Source organism: Leptodactylus fuscus, chromosome 3 (genome assembly GCF_031893055.1).
Source record: "Leptodactylus fuscus isolate aLepFus1 chromosome 3, aLepFus1.hap2, whole genome shotgun sequence".
NCBI classification, from domain to species: Eukaryota; Metazoa; Chordata; class Amphibia; order Anura; family Leptodactylidae; genus Leptodactylus; species Leptodactylus fuscus.
The window spans coordinates 39,353,267-39,375,310 of NC_134267.1; the positions used below are offsets into that span (position 1 = coordinate 39,353,267).

General features: G+C 43.0%; 1 protein-coding gene across 1 annotated transcript in view; it reads right to left on the reverse strand.

Moving 5' to 3' along the window:
- The window catches only part of PLCB1 (phospholipase C beta 1), a 480,198-nt gene that overhangs the window by 92,837 nt on the left and 365,317 nt on the right, over positions 1 to 22,044 (reverse strand). The window contains exons 14-15 of the mRNA XM_075267398.1: positions 21,798 to 21,975; positions 10,001 to 10,074 (exon numbers count right to left, since the gene is read on the reverse strand). Of these exons, the coding sequence (XP_075123499.1) occupies positions 10,001 to 10,074; positions 21,798 to 21,975 (252 nt within the window). The remainder of the gene's footprint in view (positions 1 to 10,000; positions 10,075 to 21,797; positions 21,976 to 22,044) is intronic.

Below are 22,044 nucleotides of genomic sequence, written 5' to 3' on the forward strand. Positions count from 1 at the left end.
CCACTTACCTTACTAAAATATTTAACCTCTCTCTCTCTTCTGGAATCTTCCCATCCTCCTTCAAGCATGCTGTTATACCCCGCTATTGAAAAAAACCTCCCTGGACCCATCCTGTGCTGCTAACTATCGACCTGTCTCTAACCTCCCCTTCATCTCTAAACTCTTGGAACGCCTGGTCTATTCTCGTTTAATACGCTATCTCTCTGCTAACTCTCTACTTGACCCCTTACAATCTGGTTTCCGCGCTCTGCACTCTACTGAAACGGCTCTTACAAAAGTCTCCAATGATCTCCTAATGGCTAAATCCAATGGTGACTTCTCTCTTATTCTTCTGGACCTCTCTGCAGCCTTTGACACTGTTGACCATCATCTCCTCCTCACTATACTCCGCTCAGTTGGCCTCAAGGACACTGTGCTCTCCTGGTTCTCCTCTTATCTCTCAGACCGCACTTTCAGTGTATCATTTGTGGGCTCTGTTTCTTCCCCTCTTTCCTTTGCTGTTGGGATTCCTCAGGGCTCGGTCCTAGGCCACCTGCTCTTTTCTCTCTACACAGCCCCCATAGGACAAACCATCGCCAGATTTGGCTTCTGGTACCATCTTTATGCTGATGACACCCAATTATACACATCTTCCCGTGACATCACCCCTGTACTCAATGACCTAACTGTTACATCTATTATCAGAACCTCCCACGCTCGTATACAAGACTTCTCCTGAGTTGCACCACTGCTCTGGAATGCTCTACCCCGGACAATCAGATTAACTCCCAATTTCTACAGTTTCAAACACAAACTAAAGACACATCTTTTCAGACAGGCCTATCACAATTTCTAACGTAAACCCTTCCGTACTATAATTAGAATCCCCAAAATTTAACCCTCCTCTGTCCCCGCTCCCACATTTCCCCACATGATATGCTGCCATCTCAGGATAACTTTATAGGTCCAAGCTCCATCCACATGTTACAGGACACCACTAGTGATGGCTCATAAGGTTTTAAGTCTGTGTAATGACAGTCACCTCAAAAGTGTCTGACCTCTGCATAAGCAATGCCACCCCTGCTACCTCTTGTGTCACCCCCTCCACCTCATAGATTGTAAGCTCTTGCGAGCAGGGCCCTCAGTCCCATTGTGTGAAATGACTTTCTTTGTAATGTATCTCTCTGTCTGTATTTGAACCCTACAAATTGTACAGCGCTGCGGAATATGTTGGCGCTATATAAATAACATTTATTATTATTATTATTATGAACTCATGAGAGGGTGTATGGACTGGTGAGAGGGTGTATGGAGCATGACAGGGTGTATGGATTGAGTCCCATCTCAATGCACTCCTTACCATTTTCTCCATTTCATAAAAGTAAACCAATAACATACAGTAATAAAGCTTTTATGACTACATGTGATATAAAGGCTTCCATGACAGAGGACTTGTGCACACCATGCAGGTAATACACACTGTAGGATCTGAGCGATATCCTGGTTTATAATTCAATAAATAATGAACGTATAAGGATAACATGACATGTCCTGCCAGTATTGGACACCACACATCAATGGATCTTTCATATCATATAAACCATATGTGATGATGAGAGACCCCAGTTATGTATTGTTCTTTGATATATTTTGTTCTATATACAAATTGCATATTAGTAACTATTGAAAATAAAGAATATTGTGGTCATTTTCAGATTTTAACCACTAGATGTCACTGTAACACTATTTCCAGACGGAAAATGCTATAGCGCTGTGAGCCACTAGGTGGCAGATAAAGACCAATATCAGGTAATCACAAGGTCTATTATACAGATGGAGCAGAGTAGAGATGAGTTTGTCAATTAGAAAAGACCGGAAAATTTGTAATTTATTGTATTATAATCACTTTCTTTATGTACCATATATTATATCGTAGATCAGATGAGCAGTAAAATTACGCTATATTTTCCGTTATAGACAGAATAATTATTTCATAAAGCTGTATACATATATATGTATATTATATAATAAAAAAAAAAAAAAAAATATATATATATATATATATATATATGTATATAAGTAACATATATTATAGATAGATAGATAGATAGATAGATAGATAGATAGATAGATAGATAGATAGATAGAGATAGAGATATGAATATATATTATAATATAAATAAATTGATAAATATCTTCCAAATGTGAGTTCTTAACGTGGGTTAAAAAAAAATGCAAAAAATTACAAAATATTCCTGAGAAGACTGGCTTGGTAAAATCCCACATCATTTGCAGCAAAGGCCTCTGGGAAGGTCGGACGTGATGTTAAAGGGAGCGCCCTCTATTGGGCTGCATGGCTGAGGCACTGTCTTCCTATTTACATCATGGAAGACAGATTTGCATATTCTTCCTGAGAATATTCCTCGGTCAATTAATTAAAGTTATGCTGAACACGGTTAAAGATCAGGAATGATGGGGCCATTATCCTTTATTAGAAAATCAATGGCGCTCAGAAGAAGCTGCGATACGTCACCAGCATTCATATAAGATGCAACTAAGCACTTTCTAGTTGATACACTGCTCAGTCTAAGTGCTGTCATCATCATCATCATCATCATAACCTATATACAGTAGGAATCAATGATGTTTTAGTTTGAGGACAGTTGTAACAATAGAATGATACGACTATTCCTATTTACAAGGTGTTCCACTAACCCTTATAGGGAGTCTGTCACCAGAGCCCAGTATGACAGTGGGCAGGAGAGGGTTTCAGTAAGTGAATGCAGTCAATTCTGCTATATGGTTGTTACTGGTAGAGCAAGAAGAGACAGGCCGACTTATAGGCTACAGGCCACATTAAAGCTGTGGTCTACCAGCGGAGTATCAGTACTTACCTGTCTGCTCCCCGGCCCCTCCTGCTCTTTCCTGCTCAGGCACACATGACATCACTACAGTGCATCCGGAGCAGGGAGATAGAGCGGGACCGGGGAGCAGACGGGTAAGTAAAGCTAATACTGCTATAAGGGGGATCAGTGAAGGGGCCATACAGCGGCCTTGTCACTGATCCCCCCATACAGTATATACATACTGTATGGCCACCAGTGATGAGGTCACTGTGATGGGGCCATTATATTGTGTAAGTGCAGTGATGGGGCTAATATCCAGTAGACGCTACATTAAAGTGTGGGGGGCATTGGGGGGAATATTATATGGGTTGGCGGGCTTAATTTTTTTTAGGTCCTATCCTTAGGATCCTCCTGATTGGTAGGGGGCCAACAAAGCAGCAAGTTTCATCCACTGTATATCAGCCCGACACCTTCAGCGCATCTCAGCACATTGAAGCTAATGGGAAACAGCAAACAGAGTGGCCACTATGGGGTCGTCATGGGAGCATTTTAAACTGTGTGGTGTCAGTGTGGAGCATTGTATACCATGTGGGTCACTGTAGGCGGGATCAGGGGGGCATTTTATACTGTGAGGGGAATATTATATTGTGTGAAACTGCTGAGGAGTATTTTATATTGTGTAGGCCACTGCGGGGCATTATATACCAAGTGGGCCACTTTAGAGGAGCTCAGAGGAGCGTTTTATACTGTGAGGGGCATATTATATTGTGTGAAACTGCTGAGGAACATTTTATATTGTGTAGGCCACTGTGGAGCATTATATACCATATGGGGCCAAGGTGGGGGCTCAGGGAATCATTTTATTCTGTCAAGAGACCTGTGAGCCATGTGGAGCATTATATTGTGGGGGAGGACTTAAAATTCTTGCTGGCAGCCCTGTGTGCTATGTCTGCGTCACAGCTCCCCCACTATAATCTTGCACATACATATAGTGCTCCATGGCCATGTAAATCCCCATACAGTCTTGTGCATTAACCAGCCATGGATCTATTGGAGGAAGCACAGTACTATAGGGGATGACTACACTGGGAACATCTTCAGTAACACCAGATAGTCAGCCCATATGTAAGATGTCAGTCAAAGAGCCACGGTGTAAGTTACTATCAGGACGCTATTGAGTGCGGCCCCTGAACAAGTCCCACTGGTGGACCCTAGGCCCTTCAGTCCAACACTGAATAAGGGGGAACAATTATATGTAAGGGGGCTACTATACATAAGGAAGGAACTATTATATATAAGGGTGGGCTACTATATATAAGTGGGAAATATAAGGGGGGCTATAAGAGGAAAGGGAAATTATATATGGGGGCTATTATTAGGGTCAACTATTATTTAGAAGGGGGAAATTATTTATAATAGACCTATAAAAGGGGGGAACTATTAAATATAAGGCATCTATTATAAGGGAGGCTATTATTTCTAAGAGGGGAAATATTTATAAGGGGGGGTAGAATTGTTAAGCGGGCTATTATTTTTTTAAGGAGGAACTATTAGTGATATTGGGAACTATTATTTATGAGAAGACTATTACTAATAAGGGAACAGTATTTTGCCGCGGTATCTGCCTCCAAATCCACGCCCTCACAGTAGAGGTTTATGTAGACCGCTAGTGTTCTTTTTTCCGCTAGCGTTTTTTTCCGCTAGAGGAAAAAAAGCGACATGACCTTTCTTCAGGCGGATTCCGTCTCAGGAAATCAATACAAGTCAATGGGAGGCGGAAAAACCGCTAGCGTTTTTTGGCGTGTTTTTTTGGGGGCAAAAAAAAGCCTCAAAAAACGCCAGTCAGTTTTTTCAAAGTCCATTCACTGTGCTGGAGGAAAAAATCTCAAACAAAAAATACCTCAAAAACTGCTCCAAAAACCGCCTCATGTCAAAAAATGCTCCAAAAAAGCTTCCTAATTCCTGAAACGGATTTTTTCCTGACCAAATTCCTCGAGCACCCTAACACATGTGAACTAGCCTTATCCGGAAGGGATCCAATACAACCAGCGCCAGTCACACTATGAAGATATAATAAATAAGTTGCTTTTATTGTAACTTCAAAACCACATTACACCACGCGTTACGGAGATCTAAGCTCCTTTGTCATGTGTACAAAAGCATCCAAAGGAGCTTGGATCTCCGAAACGCGTGGTGTAATGTGGTTTTGAAGTTACAATAAAAGCAACTTTTTACATCTTCATAGTGTGATCGTAGCTGGTTCTATTGGATCTCTTCCGCTTTGCCCTGCTGTTTGGATCTGGTCCCATTCTCCTGCATTCGAGACGTCCTTTGCTGACGGAGGAATCTAGTAGCTGTCATCATCACTTTACCAATCCGTAGTTATAGGTCTTCTCTGGGTGTTGTGACTCCATCATTACTGTTGTGAGGGCAGAAAGGGGGTGTTATTAAAGGGCCTGTCACTGGAAGACAATGGTGTTGTTGGTATATCAGCATTTTGGGCCCTGTTTTGAATTTTGCTCAGGGCCACACTTTGTCTTAAACCCGTCCTGTGTACAGGACGTTCTCTGGGAGTCTCCCGCTCACAGGATGTCAGCCCCCATTACTGCCCCACACAATATAATGGTCCCATCATTGGTCCCCATACAGTAAAAGATTTTAAAAAAAATACTTGTCCCCAGCATCCTATTGTCCCCGTCACTGTCAGGTCTCATGCCAGTGCGTCATTTCTAGAAATCCTGAACCACATGTGACCGCTGAGAGCAATCAGGAGCCTTAGGGGTCTCTCAAGAGTAACCGCCAGCAAGTAGCGGGCCCTATTTACTTACTGATCCCCGTTCTTGTTCACAAAAAGCGGAGACGGCTGTGATCAGGAGCGGGGATTGGTAAGTGAGGCCATGGGGTCGCGAACCCCAATACTCACTGCTATCATTATACTCAGGGTGGAAGTGTCTTTTCAGTAATGATTGGAGGGCCAGGAGAGGTGAGGAAACATAAAAAACACTGTTACTTACCTCTCCTGCATTACGGCAGGCTTCTGGCTTGTTTGGTGTCATTCCAGATGTCACATGGACCTGGCCTGAATCATTATGCATCCCGATGCAGGCCCAGCTCACATGACATCTGGTCCACCATTGAACATGGCTGCGCCTCCCCTGTGTCTCCAATTATTATACTCTGGGGTCTGAAAAGACCCCAGAGTATAATAATTGTTCATGGGTGGTCTACAATGGGGCATAATAGTATGTGCAGGGGTCACTATGGGGCATAATACTGTGTGCAGGGGTCACTATGGGGTATAATACTGTGTGCAGGGGTCACTATGGGGTATAATACTGTGTGCAGGGGTCACTATGGGGTATAATACTGTGTGCAGGGGCTATTATGGGGTATAATACTGTGTGCAGGGGTCCCTATGGGGTATAATACTATGTTCAGGGGTCACTACGGGGCATAATACTGTGCGCAAAATTTTGGCACATGTGTTAGGTTTTTAAAACCGTACATCTGATAGACGTCCGTAACGCAGGGTGTGTAATACATTCTTACTACGGTTATGGTTTTATTCTTTCATTTCTGTAACAAACACCAAGTGCCTTCATCTTCCAGCTGTATAATTTTAGTGTTCTGCTTCAGCTAAGCATCAATTTCCCTAAGCATCCATTTGTCACTGGATTATTCAGCAAATGCATTGTGGTGGAAAACCTCTTTATAATTTATGAACCTTGCACAGAAGATGGAGACATAGTAACAACGGAGATTTGCCGTGCTATTCACTAACTTTGAGTGGCATGGAAGACAGACTATGGATGTGTCAGGAATTTTGGTTATGGAGTCAAATACTGAAAAATCCTGGACAGGCTGCAATTCACAGCACAGCCCCTAGGTGGCCACACATAGACACATATAGGTCAACACCTTGTGAGAGTAGTGCAAAACCATGTTTTTTTTAAAAGCTGGTCATCTTGACCCACCCATCTTGGGATACATTGAGTCAAAAGTAAAGGCAAGGAGTAGAGATGAGCGAGTACTGTTCGGATCAGCCGATCCGAACAGCACGCTCCATAGAAATGAATGAATGCACCTGGTACTTCCGCTTTGACGGCGGCCGGCCGCTTAACCCCCCGCGTGCCGGCTACGTCCATTCATTTCTATGCGAGCGTGCTGTTCGGATCGGCTGATCCGAACAGTACTCGCTCATCTCTAGCAAGGAGGACATTTCTGTATGTGTATGTCTCACATTGTCCCATCCTAAGGCCAGGTTCACATCTGCACTCGACCATTCGAGGATTTTGTCCTCCATTCCACTTGAAAAATGTGGAGAGAAAAAAACCTGCGGGCAGGACTTTTATCCCCGTAATTTTTGGAGAGAAACCCTTTCCGTTTTTCTTCATGCCTAAAAACGGAAACCCGAATACAGGTGTGAGTCTAGGGTAAGCTTCACCTCATAGACACTATTTCAATGATTTTCCAACATACTCACCTGTATACCTCTGATGTCTCCCACCGTGGTTCAGTCTTGTTGCTCCGGGATCTTGTATTGGCAGAAGTCTCCACTGAGGTCAATCAGTGGCCTAATGAAAGGAAACAGGTCACTTGCGGCGTCCCATGTCCTTTCCTTAGGCACTGGCCTCCTAGCAAAAAATGTATTATCCTGGACAACCCCTTTAATGGTCATGTGGTGACATATAAGATCAGTGACTTAGGTATATGATGGCAATGCTGTAGGATAAGAGTGCTGGTGCTTTAGAGGTGGGTGCTATATGGGGGAATATTAGTCACTTTTTAAGTTTATCACATTCCTTGCCCACCGTCACGTATTTGACAACCCCAGAGACTGACTGAACGATGGCTAAGCTGAGATGGGGAATGTTTTATGCAGAGCCTAATCATTGTGATGTGTCTATGGGATGTAGAGGTTGAGGCCAATACGTCTGGTATACAGAACAGCGAGACATCTGGCAGGGCTCAGTAACTGTTTCCCACAGCGATGTCCATAGGGATGAATGTGTCTCAGTGCAACCACAACAATGGCACGCAGAAAAGTTGCAGCAGATTGTGACAGTCACATTGAGATACACAATACTGTCCAGATGGTTAGCAGAAGTCTCAACTACTTTGAAGGAAAAGCAATGAGAAGCAAATCTGAAGCAGTCTGTAGTAGAAAAATATCACACGAAAATCACAAAGATAAATGCGCCACAATTTAGGTTCAATTTGACCCCAGTAAACTGGCCTATGTGCTGTGCACCACCGTTATTAGGTGGTTTGGGGGCTTTACCCAGCAAAGAATTGTGGTTTAATGGGAAGGGGCAGAATGAGTGCCCAATTTTGGGTGCAAATAAACTGGCTAATAGACTAGAGACAATCTAAACATACACCAGATTTATCATCCAGCATCAGCCACTATGATAAACCTGGAGCATTTAGGACGGCCTAGTCTAAATCTTGGGCTGGATTGGGCCAAGAACTTTTTAGGAGTCACTTTCTTCCTGTATTGTCCGCATGGATTTAAGGTGGTTATCCAGGATTGTGATATTTATGACATATCCTGCAGCGTCCGGATGAGCTTTGTATTGCTCAACCCCATTCATTTGAATGGGACTGAGCTGCAAAGAGGCCATGTGACCATTAATGTGACATCACAGACAGGTGATGAAAAAGTAGCGTTTACCCAAATGCTGCTGCTGCTTTGAACTGCTGATCATTGGGGGTGCCATGTGTTGACCCCTCACCGATCTGATAGTGATGACCTATCCTAAGGAGATTTAAAACCCTTTCCACAAAAATGCTCAGAAGAAAAACTTGATAATACATTCCCTTTAAGGACAACACACATTCTGGGGCAATGTAAACATATACTAAATATGGAACAGGGGTCTTCCTAAAGACTCACGGCCGTGGTGAAACGTTGGCCCCTTCACAACTTCTCCTCACACCCATAAGCCATGTCCTGTCCGTACACTTTAGCTTCATTTATGTTACCCCTTCCAGCTCTATCTGGACTCAGACATCCATGAAGACTTGTCGACAACATGTCTGTGCACACAAGCTTCCCATCATTCCCATCTGCTGTTGGTATCCCCCACTTAGTAATCAATACTTGGCTATAGACTTCTGAGCAACAGCTATTTTTGGCATTAAAGGATTTAATTTTCTCCTTTCTGACAGTGGAAGGCTGTGACCCATAAATCTTCTCTCTCCAGTGCACCAGAGGGCAGGGATCATAAATTTAGGGTGCACAGACTTGAAATCAGAAAGTAGAAAGAAGTTTCTCCAGCTCTAGTCTGGTGCAGGTGACCTGTGGCTCCCCTTGGCTTCTGGGCCCGGGCTCAGTTTCAACCACTGCACCCCCTATAGTTACACCAGTGATATGGATTTTAGAAATGATGCCGATTTTGCAGCTTTTTCTACAAATATAAAGCATGGACTGAAATAGTTTATTGTCCTGGTGTAATATTCTCTGTCTGCATAATTGAACGTATCATGTCTTTGGCACGCACTCGCTTTTCTTGGCTGGAGCTGCAGTAGGTGACACATTTTACTGTTCCAGGAGACACAGTACTTGAGTTTATTGATAATAATTCATGATGTACTTCAGTCCATTAGATGTCTGGAAAGCAGCTGCCTATGATAGAAATCACTGGATGCCACTTGTACTGAAGCTAAAGCGAAAAAACCTCTAGAATGGAAAACATCCAAAATGCTATATAGAATAGAAGTACCCTGCACAATGTGAACTGCGATCTAAATAATAATAATAATAATAACAATTATTATTATTATCTATCACCATAGATCAATCACTCAAAAGGGAGGACATTCATACAAAGGAGGAGGACAGCGGCCTTATGTATCCAGTACCCTACAGATCACCTATATGATCATTCACCATACAGATCCATCCTTCCATTCCTTTTGACTCAATATATGTGGCACCAGATGTCCAAAAACACTATTTGTGAGCAGAACCAGCCCCCAGATCATTGTCAGGGCATGCTGGGAGTTGTAGTTTATTCCACTGCAAGGGTGTAAAATCAGCTTTAAGTTTTATTTTTAGATCATTTCTTATCCTTGACATCCCTCATCTATTTGTAGGAATTCATTCTGGAGGAGCAAATAGCAACAGACAAATCAACCATAGTTAGTATTGTGTATTCAACAAAAAGTCTTACTTCATCCATGGAAGATTTCTTACAGTCATCGTCATCGTCATCATCGTCTTCCTCACTCTCAATTTCGGCTTCGCCTATAACGAATAGAGAACAGAACAAAAAAATGTAAAACATTTTATTTCATTCTTTGTACTACTCTACTGTTTGTAACAATGCAGCAATATTAATTAAAACTGTCCCGTGTAGACTCAGTCTTGGCGTTAAGGCTGAGGCCCCATGTTGCGGAAACACGGTTGATTTTGTTGCGTTTTTTTGAGTCAAAGTCAAGAATGGCTACATAAGGGATTGGAAATATATAGGAAGCGCCTATATTTCTGCCTTTTGATCAATCCACTCCTGGCTTTGGCTAAAAAAAACCACAACTAAATCTGCAACAAAAAAAGCTGCATTTCCGCAATGTGGGGCTTTAGGCTAAAGGGGTTTTCTGGGGCCAGGAGTAGTGTTGCATTCCCTGCTCCATCCAGTGCTGGAACTGGCATGGCCAAAAAAGAAGAGTATCAGGTGACCAAGGCAGCCAGTAACTGACCCAACATCCGTCATCAGAGCCTCTGCACTTTAGGTTAGGCCGCCTGTGCACCAGGGGCACAGGGGACCCATTGCCAAAATGGAGGTCCCGAAAAACCCTTCTAGGCTCTAGACTCATCAAACACACTAGACACACAGCAGCCAATCTGAGGAGGTGGAACATCGGGGGAAGGGAGAGGACAGCATCCTGAACCAAACATGAGGCTGGGGGGTGTCTAAGACTACTTTAGACTCCCTACAGACACTGTAGGTAAACTAGAGTCATGGATCACAACTTTGTTTAATGCAAGTGAGCTACAAAGTAGCCAAGTAGCAAGATCTGATAACAATAGATAGCAGGAAATCATACTTTGTAGGGATGGACTTACATAAAATGTATGGACAGTCACTTTAATTTTTTATTTAAACGTAGATTAAATAGGTAGGTTTTTTGTTTTTCTTTTTCCTATCAGTATGTCTTTGTAGAATGGGAGGAAATCCTTGCAAACACGGGGAGAACATACAAACTCCTTGCAGATGTTGTTCCTGGCAGGAATCGAACCCAGGACTCCAGCGCTGCAAGGCTGACCACTGAGCCACCATGTTGCCCCGGACAGTGACTTTAATTGTACAATGAGACAGTGTGAACAATCCTTTATTCTTAAAAGGTGATGTTTCGGGTAAAAATGGTGTTCCAAAGCGAAAATCTGCCTTTCATATTCATGACAAAATGGAAAATTCTCTTGACTCCAGTTTTCGGCCCTATCTTATAGCTGAACGCCGCATTGTAGTCAATCTGTTTAGTACAAATGTTTATGTAAAGTCAGTTACATAACAAATGACTATATACTGTAGATGGAACAGTTGCTTTGGCAAAAAGTGAAAATGAGATGTAGCATTGTTTATGCCAACAGAGCAACATATAAAGGTGCGTCAGACATTGTGAGCAATAGTAATGAAATATAAATCACAGATCTGTTTATCTGCTTCTAAGTTTAGATGTGAGCCTGACATGGAACTCGGCAGAGATGTAAACACTAAGACCATAGCTAAAACCCTTAAATACTGCAAGAAGAGCTTAGCAAAGCGGTGCAAGGTAATACAAAGGACAGAAAATGGACTGATACTCGAAATGCTACTAAGTTGCAGAGTTACACAGCTCAGAAACTAGTCAACTTGGTCCTGCCTTTCACTACTGACATTGGCCCCTTTATGTCCATAGACTACCAAGGATGCTGACACTGATCCCTTTACGGCCCTAAACCACCAAGGATGCTGGCATTGATCCCTTTATGTCCCTAGACCACTAAGGATACTGGCATTGATCCCTTTATGTCACTAGACCACCAAGGATACTGGCATTGATCCCTTTATGTCCCTAAACCACCAAGGATACTGGCATTGATCCCTTTATGTCCCTAGACCACCAAGGATGCTGGCATTGATCCCTTTATGTCCCTAGACCACCAAGGATACTGGCATTGATCCCTTTATGTCCCTAGACCACCAAGGATGCTGGCATTGATCCCTTTATGTCCCTAGACCACCAAGGATACTGGCATTGATCCCTTTATGTCCCTAGACCACCAAGGATGCTGGCATTGATCCCTTTATGTCACTAGACCACCAAGGATGCTTTCATTGATGCCTTTTTGTCCCTAGACCACTAAGGATGCAGACATTGATCGCTTTACATCCCTAGACCACTAAGGATGCAGACATTGATCGCTTTACATCCCTAGACCACCAAAGATGCTGACATTAATACATACATATACACACATAAGAAAGTCAGCATATCCCTTATCAGGAGATCCTGTTGGTTTTAGATAACCTTCTTCAAGGGGTTGTCCAAGACTCAAGGGTATTAGATACTGATGACCTATTCACAGTATCTGATCAGTTGGAGTCTGACACCTAGACCACACACCGATTATCTGATCCAGCTTCTGGAAACTGTATATACAGTATAGGGCTGGAAGCGGCTCTTCTCTTATTTAAAGTGAATGGGCACAGAACTGCAGTTCCCCATTGCCATCACTATAGAGCCATACACTACACCGGGGAACTGAAGCTCTGGAAATGTCAAACCAAGGGGAAAGGTAAGCAAGGGCACAAAATAGTAGTATAAGGGATGGTATGGTTTATGGCAACCTCCTGCAGCACATCTAGAAGAAAATAGGACTGATGTGGTCAGCCGTTGATGCAATATGGCTGAATCCTGGCATGGGTCTATCCTTGGACATATTTCGGACAGCTGAGTATGCTAGTCGGTAATACTGATCCCTGAATAACATGCTGTTATGACTGACATGCCATGAACGTAGACAACCCTCAGGGCGATTAATGTTATTTCTCACCCGCAGAGCCAAGGCAAATTGTTTGATATCAGGAATCTGCAGCATGTTATTATAAAATAATTGTATCTAATTATGTAAGGAAGTCAGCGGAGGTCTGTGCCGAATACAGATGACAGACAATGACGTCCGATAGTCCCTGTGATAGAATCCTTACCCCTGACATATTCTGCACAATCCATCTGGAAACAACTTACAGTAAGAAAATCTAGTGAAAAAAAAACTAGAGGGCGCAGCGCGAGATCATGCGCAGGGTCTTTTATAGGGTGGATACTATAATATGTGTTCACCTAGAGAGTCTTTGGATATCCAGTAATTCCTGGGATCATCAGCTGCCTTGGTGGCCTCTGAATCGACTGTGCGGCTGACCAGGTAGTGAAAGTCTGAAGTTATAACAAAGAATGGCAGCAAACCTTTGTGTGGGCCCAACCGGGGAAAGAAAAGAAGTTTCCGAATGAAGGGAATTGTATATTATATTAATAGGACTATGTGTTTCAAGTCCAGGAATGAATCAAAGAGATAGGAGATAGAAAGAGTTCATTTCATCTCCTTTTATTTTCCTGGTTGGGACCCCAGCGCCATTTTTTTCCAATCGTTTTTACCAACTACTAGTAACAACATATTAAACCTAATAAACTATCCTAAGCCTATGTTCACACAGCTGGATTCTGTCTCAAGATGACTCTCCTCGCATTTCAATGGGAGTCAATGGCAGATTTTCTTTCTGGGTCATGCCTTCACTCTACCATTCCATTCAATGGCTATGGGACTGTCAGGCTAGCCAAGACTGTGCTTGGTTATCTACATCAGCTCTATAAACTTTGTATGGTCAGGACACATGTGTGAATGCTTTACGTCTCTACACCACCAAGGATACTAACATTATTCCCTTTATGTCCCTAGATCATTGCTTTACGTCTCTAGACCATCAAGGATGCTAACATTGTTCCCTTTATGTCCCTAGATCATCGCTTTACGTCTCTAGACCACCAAGGATACTAACATCGATCCCTTTATGTCCCTAGATCATCAAGGATGTTGACATTGTTCCCTTTATGTCCCTAGATCATCGCTTTACGTCTCTAGACCATCAAGGATGCTGACATTGTTCCCTTTATGTCCCTAGATCATCACTTTACGTCTCTAGACCACCAAGGATGCTAACATCGATCCCTTTATGTCCCTAGATCATCGCTTTACGTCTCTAGACCACCAAGGATACTAAAATCGATCCCTTTATGTCCCTAGATCATCAAGGATGCTGACATTGTTCCCTTTATGTCCCTAGATCATCGCTTTACGTCTCTAGACCACCAAGGATGCTAACATTGTTCCCTTTATGTCCCTAGATCATTGCTTTATGTCTCTAGACCACCAAGGATGCTAACATTGTTCCCTTTATGTCCCTAGATCATCGCTTTACGTCTCTAGACCACCAAGGATGCTAACATTGATCCCTTTGCATCCCTAGATCATCAAGGATGCTGACATTGATCCCTTTATGTCCCTAGATCACTAAGGATGCAGACATTGATTGCTTTACATCCCTAGACCACCGAGGATGCTGCCATTAATACATACATATACATACATAGGAAAGTCAGCACATCCCTTATCAGGAGTTCATGTTGGTTTTAAATAAACTTCTTCAAGGGGTTGTCCAGAAACAAGGGGCTCAGGACCCCAATTCTAGAGATCATGGGGATGCTTGCTCATACCCATGCCAATCAACAGATGGCCCATCTCCTTTACTGTTTACACAGCCACAGCGCCTCATATGTTTAGATGGCAGCATCTGGTAATGCAGCATTATCCGGTGATTCGTGGGGGTCGGGGGTTTGGTTCCTGCGTCAGAGTCCCTGTTACAAATAGTCAAATATTAACAAGACACCTCTTACGAGTACACTGCCCCTTTAATAATATCAGAGGTATATAGTACAAGGATATAATAGTATTGCCTAAAGTTATTTCACATTCTAGAAACTAATGAAACATCTAGAGCTACAAACAGTACAAAGCTAAAAAAAGGGAAGAAAAAGCAGAACCCAGGAATCCAGTTGGGAAATCACACAATATAATGGCCCGCAGCGGCGCGCAGGAGTTTAGGAAGTCTGGACAAAGAGCACAAGTGACAAAGTAAAACGCTTTCTGCTGAACCGAGCGGCAGAATAAAGGAAGTGTAAAATCACGTAAAGGGGCCGCCGCTGAGCATTTCATTCCCCAAAAAGAAAATGCCAGAACAATGGTCCCTTTCTTGGTACTAACATTTATTACATCAAACCTCCTGTCTGTAAAATAATGTATGAAGAAAAATAAGAGGAGACGGTAAATCCGCACAATTATTTCAATTATGAAGTCAAAGTTTGGAAAAGAACCTTGGTGCATATTGTGCATATTGCGCTGTAATAGATGTAATAGATGTATACACGTATAATACATTGTAAAAGCTCTACGTGTTAGAAAGGTATCGCAGTAAGAACTGTTACAATGTATTCCCCTGCTGGGATCCAGATGGTAAACGGTGGGGAGTGTTCAATTTCCCTGTAGCGCCCCCGCAGTGGAAATGAGGCATTACTCAGTTTTCTTACAAATGAATGACTTGTATGGGTAATACAGGACAGGGCAGGATGATATATATATAATACAAGAGATGTATATTGTAGGGTTTGTATAGGTTGTTGGTGTTTTTCCACTGTCGCTAGTTTATATAACATGTCCCAATCATATTAATTCCCATTAATGAACACTATAATGCAAAGAAAAGATGTACAATAACTACAATTGCCTAATCTAATAAACCAAAATTTGCCCCCGAACACAATTTATTCTTCTATTGACTTCAGACTTATTACATTTTGCTATTTCCTTTTTCTGAATACTATGTCTGCATGTAATTCTACATTTACACCACAGGGTGGCGACTTCAGCTCACTACTGAAATAACCTCAATATCAAATTAAAGACATGTCCCCTGATGGGAAACGTTCCTGCACTTTTTATTGAGGAAATAATTAAGAGAACTAAATACTTTGCTATGTTACAATGTGACGTTACACGCACCCTTACTAGTATCCTCCAACACTCACAAAGGATCCTCAAAATGTAGCAAGCGTGATGGGTTTGCTCACAAGGAATAACCATCAATGGTCTCCAGCATTTGTCCATCATACTGTCATAAGAATATTAAATGTAACCACGTTTTTACTCCTCCTATCCTTTAAAATGAGAGCGAACCTAGAATGAGCCCCAACTCTCTAGAGGCCTCATAGCAGGAGCAGAAGATGCCGCAATGGTATATACAGATGTGTCCACCTTTAACTTAGCCCTGACATGGTCATGGATTCCAACGTCTTGCAACAAGCCAACATAATCCTTGAAAGGCTGCAGTACCCAACACAACCACTAGGTAGATGCACTATGGGATAGACAGCACGTCATCACATAAAGTTGCTCATGTTACATATATTACCTGGACATCTTTACACCCCTGATATGCAATATCCAGAATATAGGTCACTTTGCAGATTTAGAGAAAACCAACTTTGACGTCTTATGCAAATTGGGCAGTCGGTGCACTGGAGGCGGGCCTTCAACACTAAGAGCACTGCCCTCAATACTTAAAGGGGTTGTCCCATCACAAGGATCCTATCTATACTGCTTGTTAATGTGGATGTAAGACTTTTCCTAAATACATTGCTTCAGCAAAACTGCTTTGTTTGTCCACTATCTTACTTTATTCAATTCATTGTTGACACAGCCCTGACTTATCTGCTCAAAAGTCAAGTGATGTATCTGCTGCTCTCAGGGGGGAGGGAGGAGGGGCTAAGTGCAGGGAGCGAGCCTGTGTATCTAGCTATTCCTGTGTCTACACCATGTGACCTAGGTCCTGCACTCAGATAGAGGAGAGGAGCTGCTTTCATTTCTTCTGTTCTCCCAGTTAGCAGGCTAGCTAATACAATTGTGTTCATTATGGCAGAGACAGGCAGTCTCTGTATGTAACACAGAATGGAGTTGCTGCTGCCTGTACTTCATAGTCCAATATGGGTGGGCGGAGCTACACGCTAATTTGGGGACGGAGCTAAACCACAGGTTGCATGTGAAACCCCGCCCACCAAATGATGCAAGAAACCAGGAAGAAAGAAGATTTTACAGCAGTAAAGACTGGTGAGTATGCGACGTGGGAATACCCCTTTAAACCTCAATTATCTCCTGCCTGTGTCATGTGAATTAATCCTCCTATTGTTATAACAGTATCCATCCTACATGAGCTGCCATAACACTATTCACTCCCAGTGCTGAAGTCCCGCCCCCAGTGCACTTATTTGCATAAGACTTCAAAGCTACCTCCAAAGATGCCACCTCTGCCTATGGTGAATATATAGATTTGTCCTTTCTTACGTTTCCTCTTAGTTGGATCGACCAGTTAAGGTGAGCAGTTTTTCTTGATATGTTGTCACAATGTGATATGATAGCACAAATCTATGTGTGGCCACCCATTGGCTGTGATGTGAATTGCAGCATGGAACTTGCATTGCATTGGGGTCCCTACTGATCTGATGCTGATGCATTGGGGTCCGTAGCGACTGTTACCTCTGCACCCCCTGAAGGAACACCACTGTGAGAGGCCATTGAAAGAGACTTGAGACTGTTGTGTTAAGCTTTGCTACTGCTATCTGCACTTAGATAACGGACAGCGGCTAGGTCACTATCTCATTCCTCTCCTCTGTAGTCACCTATGACGGTATATTCATGGAGGACGTACTAGCTGAATTCCTATGAACCCTGCTATCACTTGCTGCGCCCTCGGCCAATGTGCAGCTGCCATATGTAAACAGTCTCCTTCACTTGAATGAATTCGCCGCTCTCGTGTGCCGCCATACCCCTGTTTGTTTTCTCACATGTGAAGGGAGTTGCCTGCATTTTCAAGTACAAACAGTTCCTAAAACTCGAGCTTGGCACATGAACATGTGCGCTGACAACCCGTCATATTATTTACAAGGAAACTGAGTGCACAATAATTACAGAATGGTGTAACGCGTCCCGGGCACTCGTGTCTGTCAGGATCTGATGGGCTGTGTATGGCTGCTCTGTGCTCCTTATAGTATCTAGCATAGACTGCTCTCCATTATTCTCAATGGCTTTTGTTGCTTTTGTTGATTCAAGTTGAAGAAGGCGACATCTGTATGCGTATCACACAAGTTCTCTAAAAGCAACAAGATTTTCTGATGATTTGTCACAAAAGGATATGCTACCCATCCTATTAGTTTCTATGGCCGGCCGCCCTTGGCGCAGATAGCAGGAGTTGTAGTCTTTCAAGGCTTTTATCAGAGTCAGGTCAATGGTTAACCCAACCGAAGATCATTCTAGTTACAACAAGTTACCCACCATCCAAAAGATAGGGGATAATTTGCTTTTCGATGGATTTGCCACTGCTAGGACCCCACCGGCCTCAAGAAGCATTTGGCTATCTCCAGTGGTTTGCATTCAAATGAATGGAGTGACACGTGCTGTATGATCAGGGTGCAAAACACTCCAGTTCTCAAGATCGGCAGCGGGATATTCCAGGATAACTAGAAAACCCAGAGGTGGCTGGGGGTGATGTGAAGGGACTGGACAGGCCAGAAGTGCTCGTGAATGTCTCAGCGGTGACATCAGCAGTGACGTCATCCATACCAAATTTGTAACCAATGTTTGGTGGAACTTGTTATGTGATCCTCAGCACTTCTAGCCCAGCCCAGCCAACCCCAGCATCGGGAGACATGAAGGAAGTGCTACCCAAATGGAGAAGTGGAGGTAGGTGAGTATTACTTCTTGCTTCTTATTTTACACCTCCAAGTCTATGAGAAACCTATAAAAATTGAAGCTCTATGTGAATACGTCCCTTTTCACAGCCATTTTGCATCACGGTCATCTAAATACTGGCTTAGGCTACGGTCACAATAGTGATCGGTGACTGTCCGGGGACTCCGCCCCCCATTCCGCTTAAAATATGTGGAGAGAAAAATCTTCCAAGTAGGATCGTTCTCCCTACTGATTTTGGGTGGAAACCTGTCGAATCCCATTTTAAGCTTTTTAAGCGAATAGGGTTTCCATTTTTCGGGTCCCCAAACTTTTATATTTTAAGCGGAATCCCCCGAACAGGCACTGAACACTAGTGTAGTATCAGATAGCACCAGAGACTACCTCTATATACTTACAGTGTGTATCTCCTGTATACTGCCATCTAGTTATGTGTTCACAGTAAAATATGCCGCACATAGTTAGATTGAGGAGCAATACTAAGGTATCACAAAAAAAAAAGAACTGCTCGATGAAGATAAACCTTGAGGTGCCCACAAATCTTTAATAGTTTTTGGCCATGTGTTTTTAATAGGGAGGGGGAATAAGCAGATTCCAGAGATGTCTGCCAGTGGCTTGTCTTCTATGGAAACAAAGGATCAGGCATGCTAAAATACAACATGTCCAATCCCCATCAGGGTAATAGTAGTGAGACCCCATTAGACACATTAGATACTCAGCTGGTCATGGTAGATGTAAGCAAATTTTATTGAATATGTATAGGGACCATTAGAACTGTCAGGCCTGGTTCACATCTGCGTTCGGTAATCCATTTGGGGAGTCCACATGGGGACTACCTGAACGGAATACCAAATGCATTGACAAGCGGTGAACGGTGAAAGCACACGGACCCCATAGACTATAATGGGGTCCATGTGTTTACTGCGTGTTGTCTGCACGAGTCATGTGGAGAGAAAAATACTTCATGATCTACTTTCCTGTCTGCATGACTCGTGCGGACACTGCACGGAAACCACATGGACCCCATTATAGTCTAAGGGGTCCATGTGCTTTCACTGCTCACCGCTTGTCAATGCGTTCGGTAGTCCTTTGGGGGGGGGGTCCCCGTGCAGACTTCGCAAATGGATTACCGAATGCAGATGTGAACTGGGCCTCACCTGTACATTGAAACACAATGGGGCAGATTTATTAAGATTGGAGCTCGGGTGCAGAACTGAAATTTACGGCAGTCAGGACTGGCGCAGGATTCCTGTGTAAGTCCTGCCAAAAAACTAGCATCAGTTATAATAAAATATGAAACGGAGCCGTCGGATCTCTGCCCGGCTTGCTTTTGCAAAATGTGGCCAGCAAGGCGCTGATCGTGGGATGAGGCTGCAGAAAAGGGCCTTGATCACCTCTCTATGCCAGAAAACTAACAGATACGGGTTGTTAAATTCCCCCAATGTCTCTTAGTGAATGTGAATGGGGTTAAGCTGAAATGCGTGGTGTATACACAAGCTGACGATAGATCGAGGCAGCAGTGAGGACATTAATAGTTTCCATAGGCTTTGTGAAGACTATCGCTACGTCACAGGGCGCCGGGAATGTCTGCTCGCTTTATTCTCATGTAAGAATAGGAAGGATCTTCTAGTTGTCATACAGAAATCATCAGTATTTTTACACATCCACTTCTTCTCACATTTACCTGAAAGGCGGCAGTGTTGCATTGTAATAAATGGCAGATATTTTACATTCCCCATTCAGAGCCTTTTCTTCCTCTTTCTCTCGCTTTCAGAAGGTTTTCTTCCCAGAATTACAATGCATTTTATTGTACATGCACTTGGTACATTTAAAAGCACTCATAGAAAGCTGGATGATTTTCTGGTTCACCAGTCCTCTCCACCAGTCGGTGACACCCACCATGGTGCCCGGCTAAGACTCACTTAATAGCTATTTGACGCTTATGTATGTGCGGCGCGGGACTCAAGCTGCCGACTCTAATCTGGTCATATTTCCAGGCTTTTAAAGGCAAAAAAAAAGCCATTAGGCAAACTGAATTGGAGATCTAGGAGGAATAAATTGTGAACCGATTATTATCATTTATTTATAATGTGCAGGAGGGGGCAGAAGGCAAGTAATAAATATATCATGCCGGGAGGTATTACTGGGATAACAGGTGGGATTGGGCACTGTCTCCGCTCTCCATCCTCTATGCTGGACCAGTCAGGAATTCTGAACCATAGTGTGTGTGAGAACTTACTATAAAGGTAAGGAAATGTCTTATAATATGTATAAAGGATAGTTAGGTGTAAAAAAAATGGAAGGAAGGAAGGAAGAAAGAAATAAAGAAAGGAAAGAGGGAGAAAGAAAGGAAGGAAGGAAGGAAGGAAGGAAGGAAGGAAGGAAGGAAGGAAGGAAGGAAGGAAGGGAGGAAGGAAAGAGGGAGGGAGGGAGGGAGGGGGGAGAAAGAAGAAAAGAAGAAAAAAAGAAAGACAGGAAGGAAGGAAGGAAGAAAGAAAGAAAGGAAAGAAAGAAAGAAAGAAAGAAAGAAAGAAAGAAAGAAAGAAAGAAAGAAAGAAAGAAAGAAAGAAGGGGAATAGCCATTGTTTCAACCAGATGGAGTACCTGAGGACGACCACTCTTGTGATCGATGTCTTTGCCTCCACCAATCCAGTGCACAGGGATAACTTGCTATTATAGGAACATCCCATTAGTGTGATTATGGTGAGCAGCCTGGGATATGTTATATATAGAAGTGACACTGACATCAGAAGCTCCATTTGTGGCCTCCATTGACAACATCCAGATTTGCCATAACATATAATGAACCTAAGGATAGCCATTGTTGTGTTCCGGGTTCTATAAGAAACAGTAACCGCATGGCAAGTGTAAAAACAGCCTGAAGTAGAGATTGCTAAATGTGAACTATACCTAAGGGTTATGGCGGCTGATGGCTCCTGATACAGTCTATTACTCATTGTGTCCAGCAGAGCAGCAGCCCCTCATACAAAAAGAAATTAGTTGCTAGGCAACTTCATCTTTAAGATCGTTCTGTTCCTTGGACTGGTGGACAGAAGTTGCGCCTTAGTCTATATTAGATACATGTCTGCATAATATGTAGATATAGTGACCTATGTCACCCCCACCCCCCAGCTTACCTGCGCCAGGGGAGGACGGCTCAAACACACTAGAAGAGTCGCTGCAGGCATTGGACGCTTGTTCTGCCAGTTTCTTCTTTCCACTTCCATCTGCAGATTTGTGAGATTTCTTTTTGTTCTTCACAAGAATTTTATACTTCAGTTCCATAGGGCTGGGAAGAGGGACGCCATGTTCTAGCTATGTGAATGGAGAAATAACATGGTTAAGATCTCATCATTATAAGGAAGGAAAACCATAAAAACGAGA